At 53.0% G+C, this 19,169-nt stretch overlaps 3 protein-coding genes across 3 annotated transcripts; 1 reads left to right on the forward strand and 2 right to left on the reverse strand.

Moving 5' to 3' along the window:
- Positions 1 to 385: 385 nt before the first annotated feature.
- On the reverse strand, positions 386 to 3,012 carry MYCTH_2300159 (uncharacterized protein). The gene is made up of 3 exons (XM_003661073.1): positions 2,415 to 3,012; positions 776 to 2,253; positions 386 to 707 (listed from the first exon to the last, which is right to left on the reverse strand). Exons 1-3 carry the CDS (start codon positions 2,846 to 2,848, stop codon positions 439 to 441), a joined length of 2,181 nt encoding a protein of 726 aa, XP_003661121.1. The 5' UTR covers positions 2,849 to 3,012; the 3' UTR covers positions 386 to 438.
- Positions 3,013 to 4,875: 1,863 nt separating this feature from the next.
- On the reverse strand, positions 4,876 to 6,484 carry MYCTH_2300162 (uncharacterized protein). The gene is made up of 2 exons (XM_003661074.1): positions 6,130 to 6,484; positions 4,876 to 6,061 (listed from the first exon to the last, which is right to left on the reverse strand). The coding sequence occupies exons 1-2, from the start codon at positions 6,313 to 6,315 to the stop codon at positions 5,102 to 5,104; spliced, it is 1,146 nt and encodes a 381-aa protein (XP_003661122.1). The 5' UTR covers positions 6,316 to 6,484; the 3' UTR covers positions 4,876 to 5,101.
- Positions 6,485 to 16,599: 10,115 nt separating this feature from the next.
- Positions 16,600 to 18,972, forward strand: MYCTH_2059558 (uncharacterized protein; the record flags this gene model as incomplete). The annotated part of the gene is made up of 3 exons (XM_003661075.1): positions 16,600 to 17,610; positions 17,707 to 17,792; positions 17,865 to 18,972. The coding sequence occupies 3 exons, from the start codon at positions 16,600 to 16,602 to the stop codon at positions 18,970 to 18,972; spliced, it is 2,205 nt and encodes a 734-aa protein (XP_003661123.1).
- Between the last annotated feature and the right edge of the window lie 197 nt (positions 18,973 to 19,169).

Here is a 19,169-nt window from a genome sequence, read left to right on the forward strand (position 1 = left end):
CTGGCTGGAGACCAACCATTGCCCCTTCTCGATGCTCTCACTGCGCCTGGTGCCCTACCCGCGAAGCCATTTGCCTACCACCGCGACTCCAACGTCCGGCGGTGAGTGGCGAGTGGCGAGGGAACCCCAATAAATCACCAGCGACAGGCCGCAGCACAGCGATCAGAAAGCCGCGCGCCTTGGTGTCTGTGTCTCCGATGACACAAGGTCTTCCCCATCCTCGCTCTCGGCAGGCGTTGGATAGCCCTTGGTCTCGAGACCGTCGCTGTCGTCGAAGCCACGCTGGTCGTGCCAGGGAGCCTCAGCCGAGGCGATCGGGACATCTATTATAGGCTGTACCTGCTGATCAAGCGGCTGCGCCTGTGCCTCTGCCCGTACCTGTGCCTGTACCTGTGCCTGTGCCAGCGCCAATTCCTTTGCCATTGCCTGACGGGGTTTCTAATCCGCATCGGCCAGCTGCATGATAAGCCTGGCGGCCATGTCGAGGAACGGGAATGGGCTCGCGACTTCCTTGTCCTCGAAGAGCTTTCCCTCGGGCGTTTCGTACCCGTCAACCTTGAAGTCGACGAGGAAGACGCCGGGCTCCATTTCGTAGATCTGGATCTCCATACGCATGGCGACTATGTCAAAGTCTTCCCCTTCGCGGGTGACCTGCGGATTCGCGCTGGTCTCGCCGAGCCCGGACGCAGCCGAATGCTTTTGGAGGTCTGCAAGGGAGGACGAGGTTAGCTTAGCCTGAGAATGAGCCTATCGAGCGGAGTTCGGGTGGGCGTACTGTTTGTTTCCCAGCGAATCTTGATGTGCCACGGGTCAGCTGGGAGCTTGTACAACTCGCGCGGGTCCACGCCCGACGACGAGCTTTGCTTGCGGGAGTGACGGCTGCCGCTGCAGTCGCCGTTCTCGTCGTCCTGGCGGGACAAGTCGTAGTCTTCATCCACTATCCATGCGGCTCCGAGCTTGTGCAGCGCCTTGTAGATACACAGCAGGGCTTCCCAGGGCGCGTTCCTAGAGCGGATGCCAAACTGCCACCGGATGGGCTTGTTCTTCTTTGGCGGGTTGACGGGGGTAAGCCCTCGGGGACGGCTCGGGTCATCGAGGGGGACAAGACTGCGAGAATGAGGCTTCAGTCGACGCAGGGTTTCCTCCTGCTCGGCCGGGCTCCGCGTGTGAGAGCTGGGGTCTGGCACGGCAATCGGTGCCTCGGGTATGTCGATACCCTCGGCCCGCGCTCTTTCGCGATCCATGAAGGCCTTGTGATAGACGGGCAAGCTGCTCGGAAGGATGCCCACCTTGCTCACGTAGGGGGGTCTGGCTGATGACGTTCCCGTGCTGGTGGAAGCTACGGAGCGGGTGGACGACATGGTTGGGTCCGGGTGCGGGCTCGGTGTGGCATCGTCCGTGGCGAGGCCGGCGAGTTGGGTGCTCTCCATGATCTTGTTCTCGCGCACGATCATGTAAGCGTCCTTGATGGCGGACGGCTCGTCGGCTTCGAGAGCCTCTTCCACGTCCCGCTTGCCGTAGCCCATGGTCTTGCTGATCTTCTCGGTCACCTCGTTGTGCAGCTTTTCCTGCTCTTGTGGCGGCGCGTGAGGTGCAATGTCGCTCACCTTGATGGCCTTGTTTGGGTCGACACCTGTGTTGAGGAACTCTTCGACGGGCGGTTGAAGATAGGCGGGCAGGTCCTTGAGGAACCAGGGGTCCTGGCGGATGTCCTCGATGGTGGCGCGCTGGACCGGGTTGACAACGAGCATCTTCTTGATGAGGTTCGCTGCGCCCGGGCTCATCCAGGTCGGCACCATGTAGCTGCCCCGGGCAATCTTGGCAAACAGGGTGGGAATGTGCTCGTGATCGAAGGGGAGGCGGCCGACGAGCAGGACGTAGAGGATGACGCCGCAGCTCCAGACGTCAACCTCGGGTCCCGCGTACAGCTTCCCGCCGATAACCTCGGGGGCGGCGTAATTGGGCGAGCCGCAGCTCGTTTTGAGGAAGTTACCGTCCGTCATGATGTTACTTAGGCCAAAGTCGGCAATCTTAACGTTGAGGTTGTCGTCGAGGAGGAGGTTCTCGGGCTTGAGATCGCGATGGACAATCTTGTGGCGGTGGCAGTACTCGACGGCGCAGAGCATCTGCTGGAAGAAACGTCGGGCCTCGCTCTCCTGCATCTTGCCGTGGGCGACGATGTAGTCGAAGAGCTCGCCGCCGGCGTACTCAAGGACCATGATGATCTCGGTCGGGGTCTTGATGACGGTGTAACTGGGCGATGCGGAAGAAGACAAGAATGGTCAGCTGGGGACGGAAATGACTTGGGTTTGAGCTGCCGGGGAGGGGGAGTTGGGAGATCAAGAGAAACCGGCCAAAAAAATAAATAAATAAATAAAATAAAAAAAAAAAAAAGAAGAAAATGAGCGGCTCACAGTTTGATGATGTGAGGATGGCGTAGCAGCTGGAGGTACTCAATCTCGCGCTCGACGCGGCCCTGCATGTCGCGGCTGATGAGGTTCTTGCGCGAGATGATCTTGAGGGCGACCTGCTGGCCGGTGCCGCGATGGACGGCCAGCTTGACCTTGCCGAAGCTGCCCTCTCCGAGCGTCTTGACGATGTTGTAGGCGCCGATGCGCTGCTCGGTGCGCGTCTTGTCGCGGAGCGGGGCATTTTGGGCGGTGGTGGGTGCGGATCCGGAGGCCATGACGGCAGCGTCGATGGATGAGCGCGGGGTCGTCGTCTGGTGGTGCCGGTGGTGGCTGTTGTCGGTGCTCTGGTCCTGTCCCTCACCTGGCCGCCTGCGTCGCCGGATCTGCGATGGGGACAGCGAGATGGACAGCTCCTCGTCGTCGTGGGCCGGGGCCATGGCTGCCGGGGAACCCGCAGGCTTAGCCTCCACTCTCCTCGTTTTAAAATGGGTTCCAAGATGGAGCCCCCTCCAGGTTGTGCGTGTGGAGTCGCTGGAGAAACCAGCTTGTCGAGGTCAAGGCAGGTGTCCACTCCCGTTGGAAGGACGGGGATAGACGAGCGAGAGAAGGCAGCGGACGTGCACAGTATCCCGCTTCTTGGAGGGGCTGTGGCCTGCACCCCATTACTGCGTACAGGCAAGATGTGGCAACCAGCACCGGCCCTGCCCCACCTCTAGATTGGCGGCGCCCCACTCGGCCTTCACCTCCCCGGGGGACCTCGGGTCAGACCACCAAGAAAATCAACCTCGCAAGAGTGATCATGGTCTTCGACGTGTGCGCCCCACATTCTCTCCTAAGAAAGGAAACGACCATTAAATGAAAAAAAAAAAAGAAAAGAAAAGAAATAACTAGAAACAAGAGGGAAAAAGGTAAAAGATAAAGCAATGAGATAAACCCGGGATATAGCGCGTCAAGCATGGCCGAGAGAATCGATGAAACGGCGCGGGTACTAGTGTGTAACGCCCGGCGCTGCCATAATACCCTTCTGGAAAAGGTATGTATGCACATACATACGTATTATAGGTGAAATGGCTCAATCAGTCCCTACATGCAGCGACGCATTCTTATCGTTTTAAGCACATCAAAAAGCGTTCTTCTCATGTCAAGAGCCCCTAGCCGAGGCAACGCCGAATAAATGAGTACGGAGGTCGCATAAGAGATGCTAGGGACGGATTGCTCAGGGGAATGTGTTCTTATGTACTGTACAGTCACATCCAAAAAGCGATTAGCCGTTTTTAGAAGGTGGGACCTGACTTACATACCCCCTCCACCTCCTACACCAACAAAACCAGTTTTTTCTATCTACAATATACAATATAAGGTACAAACCGAAAACCGACCGTAGAGAGCACTCTCCTATAGTGGTAGAAGTCATCAAAACGCTCTATAAGTTAGGTTATTTAGCCTCAAAGATATAAGATATTAATGGCCTTCTAAAGTCTACTATTATAGCTATCCTCTGTTATAAACAAAAGGCTACTAAGCCTAGTTTTTAACCTAGAAAACGAACTAGCTAGCCAAGGAAGCTTAATTCTAAGGTTAAACAACGTCTTATTTATTATATAGCCTAGAACCCCTTTGAAACCCTAGCTTATATAAGTACCCCCTTGAAATCTAGCTACTAGCTTTACCTAAATACTATATAGGTATATCTTATAAAGAATAAATACTATACCTTCTAGTTATATAAGAAGCTATACCTAACCCTAGCCTATAAGAAAAGCTAGCTCTAATTTATATACTAGATATAATATTTAAAGCTAGAAGATATAGCTTATATTTACTTCTCTAATAAAGCTATATTTAAGCTCGGCATTTATATAATACCCCCCTAGATATAAAGGAAGACTAGTATAGTATATAAGAGTAAGAATCTAAAGCCAAGCTTCAAATCTAAGAAGTCCTTGATTAGCGTTTAGGGGGCTATTTCCTTAAATTATAAGTCTAAGTTAGTTATCTTACCTAGGGGGACTTAGATAAACTCTAGCTAATATATCTAGCTTATCTTTAATAAATATACCTACCTATTTTATAAAGAGGTCTTTAAAGCTTAAGGCTAGGTAGTTTAATAAGAAGATAGGGCTACTTACTATACTTTAAAGGCTACTTGGAACTATAAGGCTATATTATAAATAGTTACTCTAGAGTAGCCAGCTTAGAGCCTAGATTTAAACCCTATTAAGAACCTCTAACGTATTATAAAGATTCGGATCAGCCAGCAGCGCTATAGAATTTATAACCTTAGGTATATAGAAGAGGTCTTATATAAAGAGTAGAACAGACTGACGCGCCAGGATTAGGAGAGGGTGGTCCTGTCATTTATAAATAGGTGTAAGGAATGTATTTATAACAAGGGAGGAGCTATATACTACTGAATTTCCTATATATCTAAGCTCTTTCTATACTTTCTAAGGAATCAGGAGACCTATTTCTATGTTCAAATGCCTAGTGTTGCTATTGCTATATGTCTTATAAGATGGTGGGGTGGTGTATAAAAGACCTACTAATCCTGATGTGGCTAATCACTTTTTGGATGTGACTGTACATGCACATGCGATGGCCCGGGGCCCTTCTGCTTCTTCTGCTCGCGAACGCAAGATGTAAACCGCTCCAAGAACCCAGCGAAACCAGACCGGAAGGAAGGACAGGCCTTAGGCTCCCGGGAAAACCGACCGGAGCGGCACCTGCCAGTACCAAGAAGCCACCGCCATGGCGCCAACGCTCATGCCAAAGGCCATCAAGAAGTTGACATCGTTGTTGTCCAACAGATCCCAGCCATTCTCGACTATTCTGGACGGCTTCTCGTTCCCAAAACTCGGCCTGCGGTGCTTGTTGCGCGCGTTGTACCTGTCTGGGCGGGGCGTGGTCCCGGCTGCTGACCCCGAGGTCGGATCGGTGTCCTCGACAGCAGACGCCCCGTCAGTCGTCGCGTCGTGTTCGCGTTCCGAGCCACGGGGGCCCGCGCCGGCAGACACGAGCACCCGCACACCGCCCTCCCCCTCCACAATCTTGCCGCTGCGGACATCCTTGACGCTGCTCTGGAAAAGTCCGCCGAGGATGCTGTCGACAATGCTGCCCAAAAGACCCCAGAGCGTAAGCCCCAGGATCAACGTCCGCCGCTGTTCGGTCGACCACGGCGCCCCGCCGCCCAGCCTGCCCGCGGTCTCGTCGGTGCAGAAGGGCAGGAACAGCATCGCCGCCGTGACGATGATGACGCTGCCGAGCAGCCCGGCAGCAAGCCCCGTTAGGGTTACGCCGCCGTTGGTCCCTCGGGGCACCTTTCGCAGCGTCGGGCTGGTGATCAGCCGTGGCTCGCCCTTGGCCAGGATACCCAGTTCGGAGCTGAGCGTGTCGGCTGCGACGCAGGCGTAGTTGGCAATGATGCCAATCACCAGCAGGTCGCCGCCCCAGGCGAAGCAGAGGCTGCCGGCATCGTCGCTGGGCGAGTTGAGCAGCGCCCGTTGGCGAGACCGCAGCTGGTAGGCGTGCAGCAGGGAAAAGATAGACGCGCTGAGCGAGTTGGCAAACACCTGGACGTGGGTCCGAGGGCCCTCACCGCCAGATGTGCCGCCGGATTTCAGCGTGAGATTAGCCTTGACGTTCTCTTTAACCTGAACACGGGGCGTCAACACCGGAAGAAAGGCAGAGATCATGCGTTCCTCGGATGTGAGAGGCATACATGGGTGGCCCGCGTCCCGGCTAGGAAGAACACGACGAGAAGGGCAAAGGGCAGGTTCCAGGGATGAATGGCGTGCGCAATCGCCGTCAAGGTCGCGGCCAAGAGACCGCCCGGCGTCAGCGATTTCTTGGAGTAGGCCCGGTAGACGAGCAGGAGCGTTGCGGGAATGGCAATGGCGGGCTTCATCTTGTCTTGCCTGAGAGACGATGAAAAGGAAACTCCAAGATCGGGGGAGAAGCGGTCTACTTGCAGTTCCCTCCGTACCGCATGGTCTTTCCCTTTTCTCTTTTGAAATGCTACCTGCAGGTGCGACGCTTGTCAAGGTAATGACCGATCCTAGGCTTCGTCAGCTGCCTCGACTTACCTGCAACATGGCCCGTGCGGCGGTTGATCAGAGAAGCAATTAGCAGCCCTAACCCTTGCCAAACGAGTCTCTACTTCTCTGGTTTGCTTGCGCCGAGACTGGCATGCTCTCAAGAATTCATGATCCTTCTGCCTGCCAGATTTGGTTGTTAAGACACCTACGTAAACTGCTTTGTTTACAGTACATGCGTATCTATGACATTATCTTCCTTTATCATTTACCCATTCACGGCCTTGAGCATTTGCCTAAACAGGAATTGCACATTTGGCGTTACGTCCGCTTATCCCAATTTGCTGAGTAAGGTTCTGCAAACACTTCCCAATGATCACAGCGAGCCCGTCGAGGTTTCCTTCGAGGACCATTTTGTCCTCGCTCCAAATCCTCACCAAGGCGAGACCACTTCAGTCCCCAACCAGACAGGCTGTGATCTCATTCGACCTCACTCTAGCACACTGATCCTTTCTCATCTCTTTGTTCTTATCATCCCTCTTTGAAGTTGCGTTCAAGTGCCCGTCTCCAGTCCACCTCATCCGGTCGGGCGAGACTGGGCGGTTGAGGCGGACTCGAGTGTTCCCCGGGCATGTCGACGGTGATATGCCCAGCTCATTCCTACTCTTCAACTATGTATCCACATTCCACCTCTTGCGCAACTGTTACAATCCTCTTGAGGCCGCTTTTTGTCGCCCTTTCCATCGCCCTTGTACCATGACATGCTCCGCAATGGTCCATCATTAGACCTTCGCCATCCGTCCCTTACATTTCCTCGATGAATATTGTTTGCGAATCTTGGTTTGCGTCATTAGCCAAAATTTAACGTGTGAAGGTGACGCAGTATATAAAGGTTTGTTGAGTATACGCATACTTGTACATGCATAGTTCGTTCGTTTCGCGGTTGGATGACATGTTAGGCGTCGACTAGGAAAGCTGCACCGTGGTCAGCGTATAGGACAAGGGAGAGAGTCAAGAACGTTAAAACGGAAATTAACTCGTCCTTTCAGATCCCTTTAATACCCATCTTCTCCTGTTACCGCTGGTCAATCTAGGTTGCGGGACAAAGTCCGCCAACATCAGCGGTTTGACCTGCTGCCGTCTTGCATACAAATGGGACGATTACACCACGAATGGTAGATCTGGAAGGCAGACAACCGGTGGCATGAGGTTCCGGAAACAGGGCCAGGACACAATAAGTCATACCTGTAGCAATTCGATACCTGCAGAGGTTATCACTGGCTGTACAGCAACAATGTTTCGATGTGAAGGGGTTCGGGTAATAACAGGCGGCTCCGTTCGAACGTTCTCTGCGACAGACAACGAGAGGACCATATTGGAGTAGTTTGTCCGGGATGAGCAGGGAAACAGCATCGTAAAAGGGACTTGTGTGAGCAGTGATGTGTGTGAACAGTAACTGAACCGGAAGCCCGATCGGAGTGTCTCCATCTTCCGCATCTTCAGCTGTTTAGACAGAAGTTGGGCTTTGGATCACCATTGTTGACCTTCTGGTATGCTCTGGCTGACTTCGCAATGAGTCTTGGAAGCTTTTCGATTAGCTCCGACTTCGGCGTCCCTTTGCGTGTGCAACAAAGGAGCTTAATACGATCCCAACTCTTGGAGAATTTAACAGCTCACAACGGCACCATATGGAGATTGCAACGGCCAGTGAATGACGAGGGAACGTGTCTGGCACCACCGGCCGGAGCAGCAACGGGCCCGGAGATCCCTCCATGCGCGACTCCAACATGCCGATAAGAGAGATTCCCACTTCGCGGGGCCATATCCCCAAAGCTAACGGCCATGCATAGGAATTCCCTTCCCAGGGTTCAGGGAGCAGCCAGCCTCAGCCGGATGAGTCGATATCTGAAGAAATGAAATGGCTCAATAAACTGAACAGGGATGCAAACTTCTGAGAAGTATCTCCCGATCGGCTATAGAACTGAAGGTCCCTGAGACTCCGGGCTATCACGGTCCAAATGCAAAGGCATGGCTAGCTTCGAACACTGAGTACCTAAGCTACCGCATCAGCGAAGCACCCCAACAGTTTCCTTGCCTCTGGCGGACGTAATGTTGAACTCGGGCTTGTCCTTGAAAAAGAAATCAAAATATCTTGTGAAGATACCTAAGAGCCTCAATATTCCGAAGCGCCGCAGTACCTGCACCACGCTCATGCAGCATCCTACGTCATTCCTGATGATGCTTCCCCCTGTCCTTCATGACGACCTCAAGCGCCCACTGGTCGAGTGGCAAATCCTTCAAAGTGTTGACGCAGACTAGAGAGTGAGCATAGTGAGGCTTGCTTCATGCATTTGTTTACTTCACATCTGGTTCGGTGGGAGGGGGTTTTCGAGAGTCATGGAAACGCAACACAAACAACGTGGTTCTCCCATAGTTGATCGCTAGTCAGACAGCCTGCAGTCATAGCCCGTCTCGAGACGCTCCATATCAGATCAAGAGCCAGGGAACGTTGTGGGTGTCTGGCAGCAACTTTGCGACCGAACTCGATGGCAAGAACAGGCAGCCTTGGGACGATGCCACGCTCTCCCATAACCGTGATGACTTACCGTGTCTGTCCTCGCCTTTGCCAATCCACATTGAACCACTGTGACAAACATTTTGGCCTTTTTTCTCCTGGCCATTGCCCACCACAGGAAATTTTAGGAAGTCGTGATCCGACTAAGCGATTGCCGGGGCTGCCACGGTGTATCCCGCAGTTGTAGGACGAGTGGGTGGTGCACACCAAGAACAGACTGGCAAAGTTCAGCAGTGGGAAAGTCAGCTTCTCCTGTGACCTTGTTACGGGTATTGATCGCAGTAGCCTCGATGACTGTGACTGGACCCTTACTCCAAGGCCCATTCGGATGAGATATTCTTCGGGTGTGCTGAATCCACATACCACATATGTCAGAGCGGAGGGTCACAGGCGGAAGGGGGGGTTTTGGGTGTTGAGATCCAGCAGTGCAGCTTTAGGTAGGTGGGGTGGCCCAGAGTAAAGCGTGAGGAGTGTAAACAATGTCTTGGTGAAGCCCGTAGTTGCATGATCGTACTACTGTAGTAATGCAACACGAAACAAGCGCTGTTAAGATGTTTGAATGCTAGACTCACTGGTGATGAATGGCCTGACTGCACAGGTGGCATGCAGGAGAGTCAGCGTCGTCCTGGAAAAGGAGGCAGGCTCTCTTCAAGTTGGTGAATTAGGGTGGACGCGTTTGAAAGGGTTTTCCAGGGTCCATTGCCCTGTGAGTATCGCCGTAGCACAGCGGTCGTTCCTCGGTCAGGTAAAGCGCCGGCGAATGCCCGGGTGCTCAGTTGTCCTGCTTCAGGTCCTAGGTAAGCTTGTAAGCGGCAATGACAGGAAAGTGTCTGGTTAATCCATAGTTGGCAGCCTGTTTCCATCCATCGGCCAGTAGTCAATGCTTGCGCAAGAACTCACCGCATGCTTGAGGTCTCACGACCTCTTCCAACAAGGCGCCGCAATTGGGTCTGTTCTCATTTTCTAGGAAGCATGCTCGGCGAAATATCGCACCTGATCTTCAGACGCGATATTCGGCAGCCGGACCGCCTTCCGGTTCAGCAACCAAGGGGACGTCTTGGTGTTGATGTAAGAGGCTGGAGCAACCGTGGTCGCTGAGAAGGCGAGACAGAGACGGGTCATGGTGGACAGAGAAAAGCGCCGACCAATGCGAGTAACCGGGCAGCCGCACGCAAATTGCAGTTGTGTAACATGCATCTTTCGTGCCTCTCTGACGTGTTTCGACACCCTCCTCTCGAGAACCCATTCTGTGTTTCGCAGAGAAATTAAAAAGCCCGGCAGGAGGAACGAAGCCAGGCTGAGGAAAGGGGTCGTGCTTTGCTTGATCTGCTATGCTGGGAGAGATCTTTCCTAATTCGGTTAAATACGGCAGTCGCATAAGCCACCAACACCTTCCCGAGCGGGATCCAAGCCCCAGTTGCTGGCGGGGGCTTATGCCATCTTGCCGAGTTTAGGTACTAACCAATTCATGCCGGTGCGTATTTTGAAAGCTTTAGGTGGTTCACGGTGATTTCATGCCTAAAAGTTTCCGGACAACCGATCTTGGAGTGGGAACTAATTAGTTTCGTATAAGTGTAGGGTCAAGCTAACAGCAGCATCATCGACTGAGTCACGGAAAGCTTGATTTGAGGTCTGGTTTCCGTCTGTATTTACCATTCACAAAATTGAGACGGTCCGAATCACTGCAAATGACCAAATCAGTAAGTATCTAATATTGTTTACTTCTTCGGCCTTCGAGTCCGAGTCACGGCCGTGCAACCAGGGAAAAAAGCACTCTGTTATTTCCGAGCAGCATGAACGGCAGTTCACCTCATTAACAGAAAGGAACCGGTGCTATGCACAGACAAACTGGGCTTCGACTGCCAGCAGCGTAGACCCAGGCCGCCCCGCTCCCATGAGGCTTCATGTCTCACCCACACATTGTTAATTGGAAGATTTGAGACAAGCAATGATGCCATTTACGAATCCCAAATACGAAGACACGCAGCGATCTTCAGCCCCGAATTGCCGTCGGATGCATATCGTTTTCAATTGGCATTCCCAGGCCCTCCATCCCTTTGCAGACTACTCATAGGTTAGCGGTCAAGGAATTTCTTATACAGTTTCCCTCGAGACTTACGACATCGCGTTTGTTTTCGCCATCTTGAGCTCTTGCTTCCATGACTTCCGTCACCCAACTTTCGCGACAGACAACACTGGTTTTTGTAAGTCAGCGTAGCAAGAGTACTATACGCCCTTCATTGGGAGATGCTAGCGAAAAAAGCCCGGGCTGATGAGACCAGCTGCTAATCCGATCTAGCTGGTAACGTTTATGGATGCTTCAACGCCCGGTTACTTTGGCGAGTCCGGTGGAGCCATCCGGGAGCATCCATATTTGGAAATTCAGGGTTGCCGTTCCGCGACCCAATTGGCCCAGTCACGGGGCCAAGAACATTGTCAGTAATCCACTGTAGTGTACGGACGTACAGCACACTAAATCAGTGACCAAAGATACCGGAGGAGTTTGGGAAGACCAGTCAAACTTATCGATATCACCTATCGGGAACAAATCAGTTGTTGCCAATGCAATACATACACAGTGATCCTTGCTGGGTGCATTACTTGTATTTTGGGATGAGACTGGAGAGTCCTCAAACACGTGTGTCTATCCAGCCTATCTTGGCTGCGTTCGAGAATCAAACACCCTGCTCGAGGTACACAGCAGTGGTCAGCTCTGATAAACAGACAGCGGGATCTTTTTTGACAATGATAAACTCGCAATGTGTCCGTTATTTCGGCAAAAAATCATGGCCTACTTCTCTCCCGCATTTGTGGAGACGATCTCCAGGAGCGGCATTCGGGTTGCCACCCGTCGGGCGGGGAGCAATTCCCGACACTGACCTACAGCATCCTCATGCGGTGCTACTGCAGAAAACGAAAGCCGAGGAGTGAAGTAAGCCATAGATAATCTCCAGCCTAAGGTTACCGCCTACGCAGTGCGAGGCTTCCGTTCCTATTCTGCGGTGGACTGGGCCCCCACTAGGGTTCCCGGCCCCACCAGGGTTGCAGCCACCCACATCTTCCCTGCAGGGTGACCCTGGTCAGCTTCCTTCTTCCTCCATCATCGAACTCCATAGCAGTTATTATACGATCGTTGATTTCCGCATCTATCCATCCATTCCACATATTCTGCTCCCTACACCAATCCTTTAATCCTGTTCCTTTTTTCCCGTTCCGAGCACTTTACACAGACGCCTCGACCCTGGAAAATGATATTAACATTTCCCAAGCATATGTACTCCGATGGCAGACGGTCAGGGAACGACCACGCGTGGTTCCATCAATCCTGTACCCACCAATCTGTCACACTTCAGAGTTTGGTAACCTCTGTTTAGCCGCACCGCAGATTGTGAGAGACTGCTAACGGGTAGCATTGCCTTTGTGGCGGTACCCAGCGAGGTGACACCTCAAGTCCCAGGTTGCCGGGTCCAGCTATCTAGTTGCAGAAAAGAAGATGAAAGCTTGCCCAGCTCTGATCCTAAACAGTGCACTCTCCCGCCTCTCCCCCCCTTTTTTTGGGCACATGGAAGACCCACTTCCAGGGTCTTTGGTCTGTTAGGATTGCCTTGGATTGTGGTTTAAACACATAAGGTAGCCGTAGAATCCTGAACCCAGTCGCACATCGGCTATGGATGGGAGAACCTGGCCTGAGAATGATGCTATAGTTACCCAGCACTGTCCATCACGTTGCTAACCATCGAGTGAAATAGAAGCTATTATAAATCTTTACTTTCTTCTCCTCTCCTTTCTTTTCTTTTCTTCTTAGCGCTCCACGGGATTATTGGCAACTTGGTTTCGGGAACCCCTTTTACAGGAACCCCTTTGGGCGATGGCAGAGCGCGGTCCACCCGAGCCTGCAGACCGCGGCTGTCTCATTCTCGCGTGAACTCAGCATGGCGAATCATAGCCTGCCCAGAGATGCATTGTGCACTGAGTGATGTGAGAGACATGAGATGGGAGCGCGGCCCACTCAGGGCCCCCATCCGGGTGTTCATCCGACCCTCTCGTGAGCAAGTACAGCGTCACAGGTAGTCCCCGTAAAGAAGCTGTCCCGTCAGAGTTTTACTTGGCCACCCAGTAGAGTGCTCAAAGCGCCGACGAACCGCCGATGCCGAGCCTTGTAAACGTCTCGAAGCTGGAGGGATTGCTGAAATCCTCCCGAGACGGGAGCGGCTACAAGGAGGTTAAAGCTCGGCGGGGTTGGTGCCCCCACACTGCAGGCACGGGGCGGTCCTGCTAGTACGAAAGTAGGCACCTGTACGTATATACACAAAGTGCTAGAGCAGGCGCTCATGGTGTTGTATTCCATCCAACCCGCCGCGCCCCTACACTATGGGGTGGCCGTATTAGACGTCAATCTTTTTGGGTTGATCACCAACCTTCTTAATCACGTCACCTAGCTTCGACGTTTGTTAGTGATAAGACCTCGAAATCGTATGCATCACGGTGCCTTTGCGCCGTGTTAGGAAATCCTACCCCGTTCTAGCTGCTCGGCTCGATGCCGCCGACCGTGATCTGCCCCCAGTCAGCTTCCCTGGTTGCCGCCCTATCAGGCCGTACCTTTTCTGGCGCAACACGAGCGGGAATTTGACGCTGTGCCTGAACCTGCCCGTCTCGGTCACACTGGTTAGACGCCTCGTGCCGGTGCCGAGTGTTCTTCTGGTTCCCGCTTAATATCTCCTTGCTGGTTGGCTATCTGGACACTTCATATGCTGCAGCATTGGATGTCGGCAAGATCGAAGCCCGGGCGAGGAAGTGATGGCGGCGAATAACGGGCGAATCTCTCAACTGCTGTTACCTCAAGGAAGTGCCAGGGTGCAACAGACGGACTCCTTCCATAAGGAAACGTACTTGTATCATGAATACCTACCTGGTAAGACTAGCTAAAGGTGCCTTTGCCAAAATTTATGCCACTACCTGTTGGCGGTGGCGACCAGGAGACCTCGAGGCCGGTTCGTGAGACCGCCTACCCGGGTCCACACGGCCTCGTTCCCAGCCTTGAATGAGCCCGTATCGTTTGTTTCCGGCTTCAGGTACGAGAGCGCTTCTGAACCCTTATTCTGCACCTCAACTATGCCATGGATTTGCAGTTTACGCGAGCTCCGGGGCGTCAAATCTGCGATGCCGCAGGCTCAGCATATTAGTGTCGAGTACCTGTGTCTCGTCTGCCCCTCCAGATAAGGCTTCCGAATTGCTGGACGAGTAGAACCTCTCGAAAGGTTTGTTTATTATCAACGCTCGGTTTGGGGAGACTGGTGAAGTGCGCGAGATTCCTGGTACCCAAGGTACCCGATGCTGTAAAAACAGATGCTTTTCGATGGGGTTTGATCTGCTGTTTCTCTTCCCTGAGGACTCCAGTTTTGTGCGTTTTCCAAGGAAAGACACATGATGTCGTCAGTGTGTATGTAAGCCGCTGCGTCCCAACCTGTAGGTCTCAGCCGGGTCGTCCTCTTGATGAGCGGTTTGCTCTCTCCGGGTGTACCTACCGGTCGCTTCAGTTTTACTGAACAACTTATGGTACGTGGAGTTACAACTTTGGTTTCGGTACTGAGGGCATCTCAAACAGACACCGAATGGTCATTCTCGCACTATCGCCTCACCTCGCTGTATAGTGTACGATCACACCTTGTTTCGAGTCGTTGAGAACTCTTGCTGCTGATAACCCAGTTTGTGCTTCTCAGATTTGGCAAACTCGCGTGGAAGGGCGCGTACAGAACCTTGGTGAGGTATCCATATGAAGATGTAACGGAAACAGCACCTTCCTCGTCAGATCAGACTCAGAGGTGCTGCTTAAAAAAACGCCCTAGAAAGGAAGTCGCCCTCCGGGGTTCTAACGTAGAGGCAATTTCCAGCAACATACCCTGGCCTGCTAGTTTATGGTCTTCGTTTTTCTCTTACTTCCCAGAATATTGGTGTTCTTTTATGCTTTCTTGTTGAAGCTGTAGGTCCGGGAGCTGTCGGCATACCAATGTGTTTTCACATCACTCTCAATTTCACCACTACGGCACCACGTTTCCGAAAGGTCTCCTCAAAGAACAGCCAGGTACGTGTCAATGGACCTGAAGTATGGCTATAAGGTTTCCATCTGATCAACTGCCGAACACTGTTAGTAGGCTGGGTGGGTAGAGTTCCGTTCCTCGAAAGCGTCTTGAACTACAGGTATGTATCACAAGAACAGCCACCACCATCCATGTTCCTCTCATCGACACAGCGCGCAAGACCCCGGTCCCCTGCTATGCCTAGTGTTCATGCCATCTCACTGCCAATTGGACTGTCTTGACAGGCTCAGCTTCCGCACCCCCGCCTCAGCCTTGAGCACACAAGGAGTGCTTGCAGGCGGCCGACATCTTGTCACCGTTTCCGGTATCTAAGAGGAACCATCACCCGGCAACTTTCACCCTGACACCCCCCGTCTCGGGTCAACCTTGTTCTGCTCCCGATTCTATACCATCTCTGGGCCTGAGCTCCTCGACTGATCTCCTCATCGACTCTAGCACTGCTCCCTGTCTCGGACACTTGTTTTCTTCGCCTTCTCCTCCCTCTGTTGTATGGCCATTCATTGTTGTTTGGTATACCAATACTTCCCTGTTCCTTAGACGCCATTACAGAGATACATTCGGAAACGAGTTCAGAAACGCCCCGACAACGGCGACTGCTGTGCTGATCCCTCATTGACCTGGGGCCGATTTACACCTTTTCCCACAACGTCCCATTCGGGTTGTCCGCCGAGCCCGTAGCGAAATGCCAGAGTCAAGAGCGCCAGAACCGGAACCGAGCGCGCACAAGGCCACCGAGCGAGTTTATTGTACATACTGCGGAAAGGGATTTTCCCGAAAAGAGCACCTGGAGCGGCACCTACCTACGCGTCAGTACTCCGAGAATATCCGGATCACTGCCGGTACTAAAACATTTGCCGATCAGATACCAACGTGAAGCCTCACCGCTGTAGTGCGTGCCAGCTGGGCTTTGCTAGACGGTGAGTAGATCAGTCACTTGGCGGCCGTACAAAGGTGGTGTTGGCAGAGTGGTTGGCCTGACTTGCGTCTTAAACAGAGATTTGCTGCAACGACACTTCACCACATACCACGAGGCGAGGAACTCCATGGATCCTTTGCCGGGGGGCCTGCCGCCAGCTGCTGGTCGCACCCCAATTGCGTGTCAGAACTGCGCAAATGCGAAGACAGGCTGCGACAAGAAGGTTCCTTGTACGAGGTGTGCAGACAAGAATCTACCATGCGAGGCCCGCTACGCAAGACGGTCTTCTAAGGCGGCTATTCGTGCCGCGCAAGCAGCAAGCGCCACGACTCAGGGTCCCTCGCCACAACCCTCACGAGTGACCAACCCTGCATTCTTGAGCATGAGCCGGTCAGGAGGGAAGCTCGAGAGACTTGGCGGCTCTCCTTCCACTATTGAGGTCGTTTTACCGAGCGATCGAGAAAATGGATCACCACAGACAGTCTCGCCACATCACTTTCAACCGCACCTCAGCTTCCCCTTAGGTGATATGCGAATGGAGAGTGGCTTGGAAGACCTGATGCAACAAATGGGAAACGACCTCGCAGCCGCAGACGGTTCGTACCCAGACTATCTTCCGTGGAGCGACTTTCAAGACGAGCTAGACAGATACCCGAGCACTGTTCAGCTCACCAGACAGGACACGTCCCTGTGCGCCATTCCCAATTTTGCCAATATCCCGTCTCCTTCAGAACTGGTAGTGGCGTCGTCCAGGACTTCCATCAACACCCCAGAGACTAGCGTAATGTCACTTGAATACGCAGCGGTGCCGGGCACCAGGGATTTTGCTACGGCAGTTCACTCAGACAGCGCGGTACCCGAGTTTGAAGCAGTCGTCCTTGCCGAAGCTGAGTGGAATCTGGCGCGTTGCAACCCACCACCACCGCCTGGACATTGCCCGAAAACGGCGGTTGTTCACCTCCGAATCCTAGAGCAAAAGTCAAAACAGGAAGACACGTGGAGCGCTTTGGAAGAGTATCTGGAGAAGGTCGAGGGGGACGCGTCTGACTTGGCGCCGGTAGTGCCTATAAGTTCCTGCACCCGGGACAAGTTGCTCGCCATCACCCAGAGCTTCTTGCATAAAGCTCTAGAAATCCACCGGAGGGGGCATAATAGCTGCAGGAAGAGCGGGTATTGCAGCCCCGGAGACTGCAACTTCATAGTCCTACCCCCGCCGAAGATCCTCGAGTACTTCTTACGGAGCTATCTACGCAGCCTTACAGTTTACTACCCCCTGGTAACTGCTGGCTGTGTAGATCCAAACGAGATGCTACAAGACAACCAGGCATCGACGCTTCTGGTGCTGCTCATGATTGCCCAGGGAGCTGCAGCTATGCCACTTCAGGAAGCTCGTTATCTCTCCGCGGGCCTGACGGAAACTTGCCGCATATCCCTCTTTGACATTGTTGAGAAGGATATGGGACTGTCGGCAGATCCCACTACCCTTCGCTGTGCGCTCTTATTTCTTGTCCTTGGCGCTTGGAGCGGGGACAAATGGCTCATGGACATCGCCATGGGCCAGCGGGGCATGTATATGTCGGTAAGTGATAACCGATCCGCCACTCTCAAGACAGGACTGTCAATGTTAACATCTGTTTTTCAGATGCTCAAGCATGCTGGAATGCTGGGATCACAGACTGCGAAGAATCCGAAGTTCGATGACAATGCAATAAATTCCGAGGTCCAATGGCGCGCCTGGGTTGAGCGTGAGACTCGGCACAGGTAAGCCAAACTGCCTGCCCTCCTAAACTGCTGGCAGTAGTAGACTGGAGTATGGGCTCACAACCTGATCAGACTGGTTTACAACTACGTCATGCTGGACCAGGAGCTCAGCCTTTTCCATGACACCGCGCCTCTGTTTGCGATCACGGAGCTTCAATGCCCCCTCCCAGCCCCTGAAGTACTCTGGATGTCGGCCGACTCGGCGCAATGGCTTGGTGCAATGCAGTCATTAAACGTCTGTACAGTCAATGGCACCCAGCCGATTTTCAGCACCGCGCCTGCTGCGCAATCTCTCCATGGACTTTTCCAGGAGTTCCTCCAAGATCACCCCTTGATGGGACAGGCCGGCCTTTCTCCGCAGCACTTAAGGTTGCTTCTACATCCACTTCAGGCAATGGTCTGCCATTTGCGCCAGATGGTGTCGTGTTTTTCCGACGTTTTTAGCACGCCGCACCCCGCTGGCTGCCCTGTGACCAAGGAATCGATACTTCACCGGTTGGACGAGGTGCAGGCGTTATTGCAGAAATGGTACGACATCACCATGAACTACAGCAAGACCAACCCAGGGTGTCCAGCTACCCATTGCAACTTGATCATGTACCATCTGGTTTCTCTCAACACGGTAGCTGACTTCTCCGAGATCGAGAGGTTAGCACGCCGCGAGGAGTTCGGTGGTCTGCAGTGGGAATTGCCAATTCGCCACGGGAAGTGCATCTTTCATCGCCAAAAAGCCATCATTCACTGTGGTCAGGTCATCCGGCTCCTACGTCTGATGCCCAAGGAATGCAGGCCAGCGTGGTGGCCAGCGGCCATGTACCGGGCTATGCTGACTCTATGGGCCGACAGCATATCAAGGGTCGATCCTAATGCCCGGGGAGATGAACATGGGAATATTGGATCTCAGGAGTCTGTTCTGGTCATGATTGATCAGCTAACTCTCGAGCATCCGGCACTTATCAACTACCTGTGGAGCGGCAATGGAATGCCCTTGTTGACGCAACCGAGGGGTACACAAGTTGGCTTGGATGATCCAGGACGTCTCCTTACCTGTGCTATCAACGACATTGAAACCTGTTATAGCTCGAGAATTGGGGAGGGTATCAAGCGGAAGTTGATCTCCTTAGGGAAGAATTGGAATCTGGAAGTGTCGGTGTTGTCACCGTCTGGTGCTGGATGTTAGGAGCCTGAGACGAGCAACACGCCCCAACAAAAGCTGGCTTATGTTCGGGACTACCTTCGAAACTACTTTCTAGTTGAGAACACCCATGGCTTTCGGGGTTATAGGCCTGTCGGATACGTTATCGGGATTGTGGCACCATTCCATACCCTTTTTCTTTCTCTAAAAGAGAACAGTCACCCACGACGATAAGCTCCTCA

The sequence above is a fragment of the Thermothelomyces thermophilus genome, chromosome 2 (assembly GCF_000226095.1).
Source record: "Thermothelomyces thermophilus ATCC 42464 chromosome 2, complete sequence".
In the NCBI taxonomy this organism is placed as follows: Eukaryota; Fungi; Ascomycota; class Sordariomycetes; order Sordariales; family Chaetomiaceae; genus Thermothelomyces; species Thermothelomyces thermophilus.

Coding starts and splice junctions, on each gene's coding strand:
- MYCTH_2300159 (XM_003661073.1), bottom strand. CDS start 2,848: ATGGCCCCGGCCCACGACGACGAGGAGCTGTCCATCTCGCTGTCCCCA. Junction 2,254..2,414: donor CATCCTCACATCATCAAACT/GTGAGCCGCTCA, acceptor CGCATCGCCCAG/TTACACCGTCATCAAGACCC. Junction 708..775: donor GATTCGCTGGGAAACAAACA/GTACGCCCACCC, acceptor CCTCCCTTGCAG/ACCTCCAAAAGCATTCGGCT.
- MYCTH_2300162 (XM_003661074.1), bottom strand. CDS start 6,315: ATGAAGCCCGCCATTGCCATTCCCGCAACGCTCCTGCTCGTCTACCGG. Junction 6,062..6,129: donor CCGGGACGCGGGCCACCCAT/GTATGCCTCTCA, acceptor CCCCGTGTTCAG/GTTAAAGAGAACGTCAAGGC.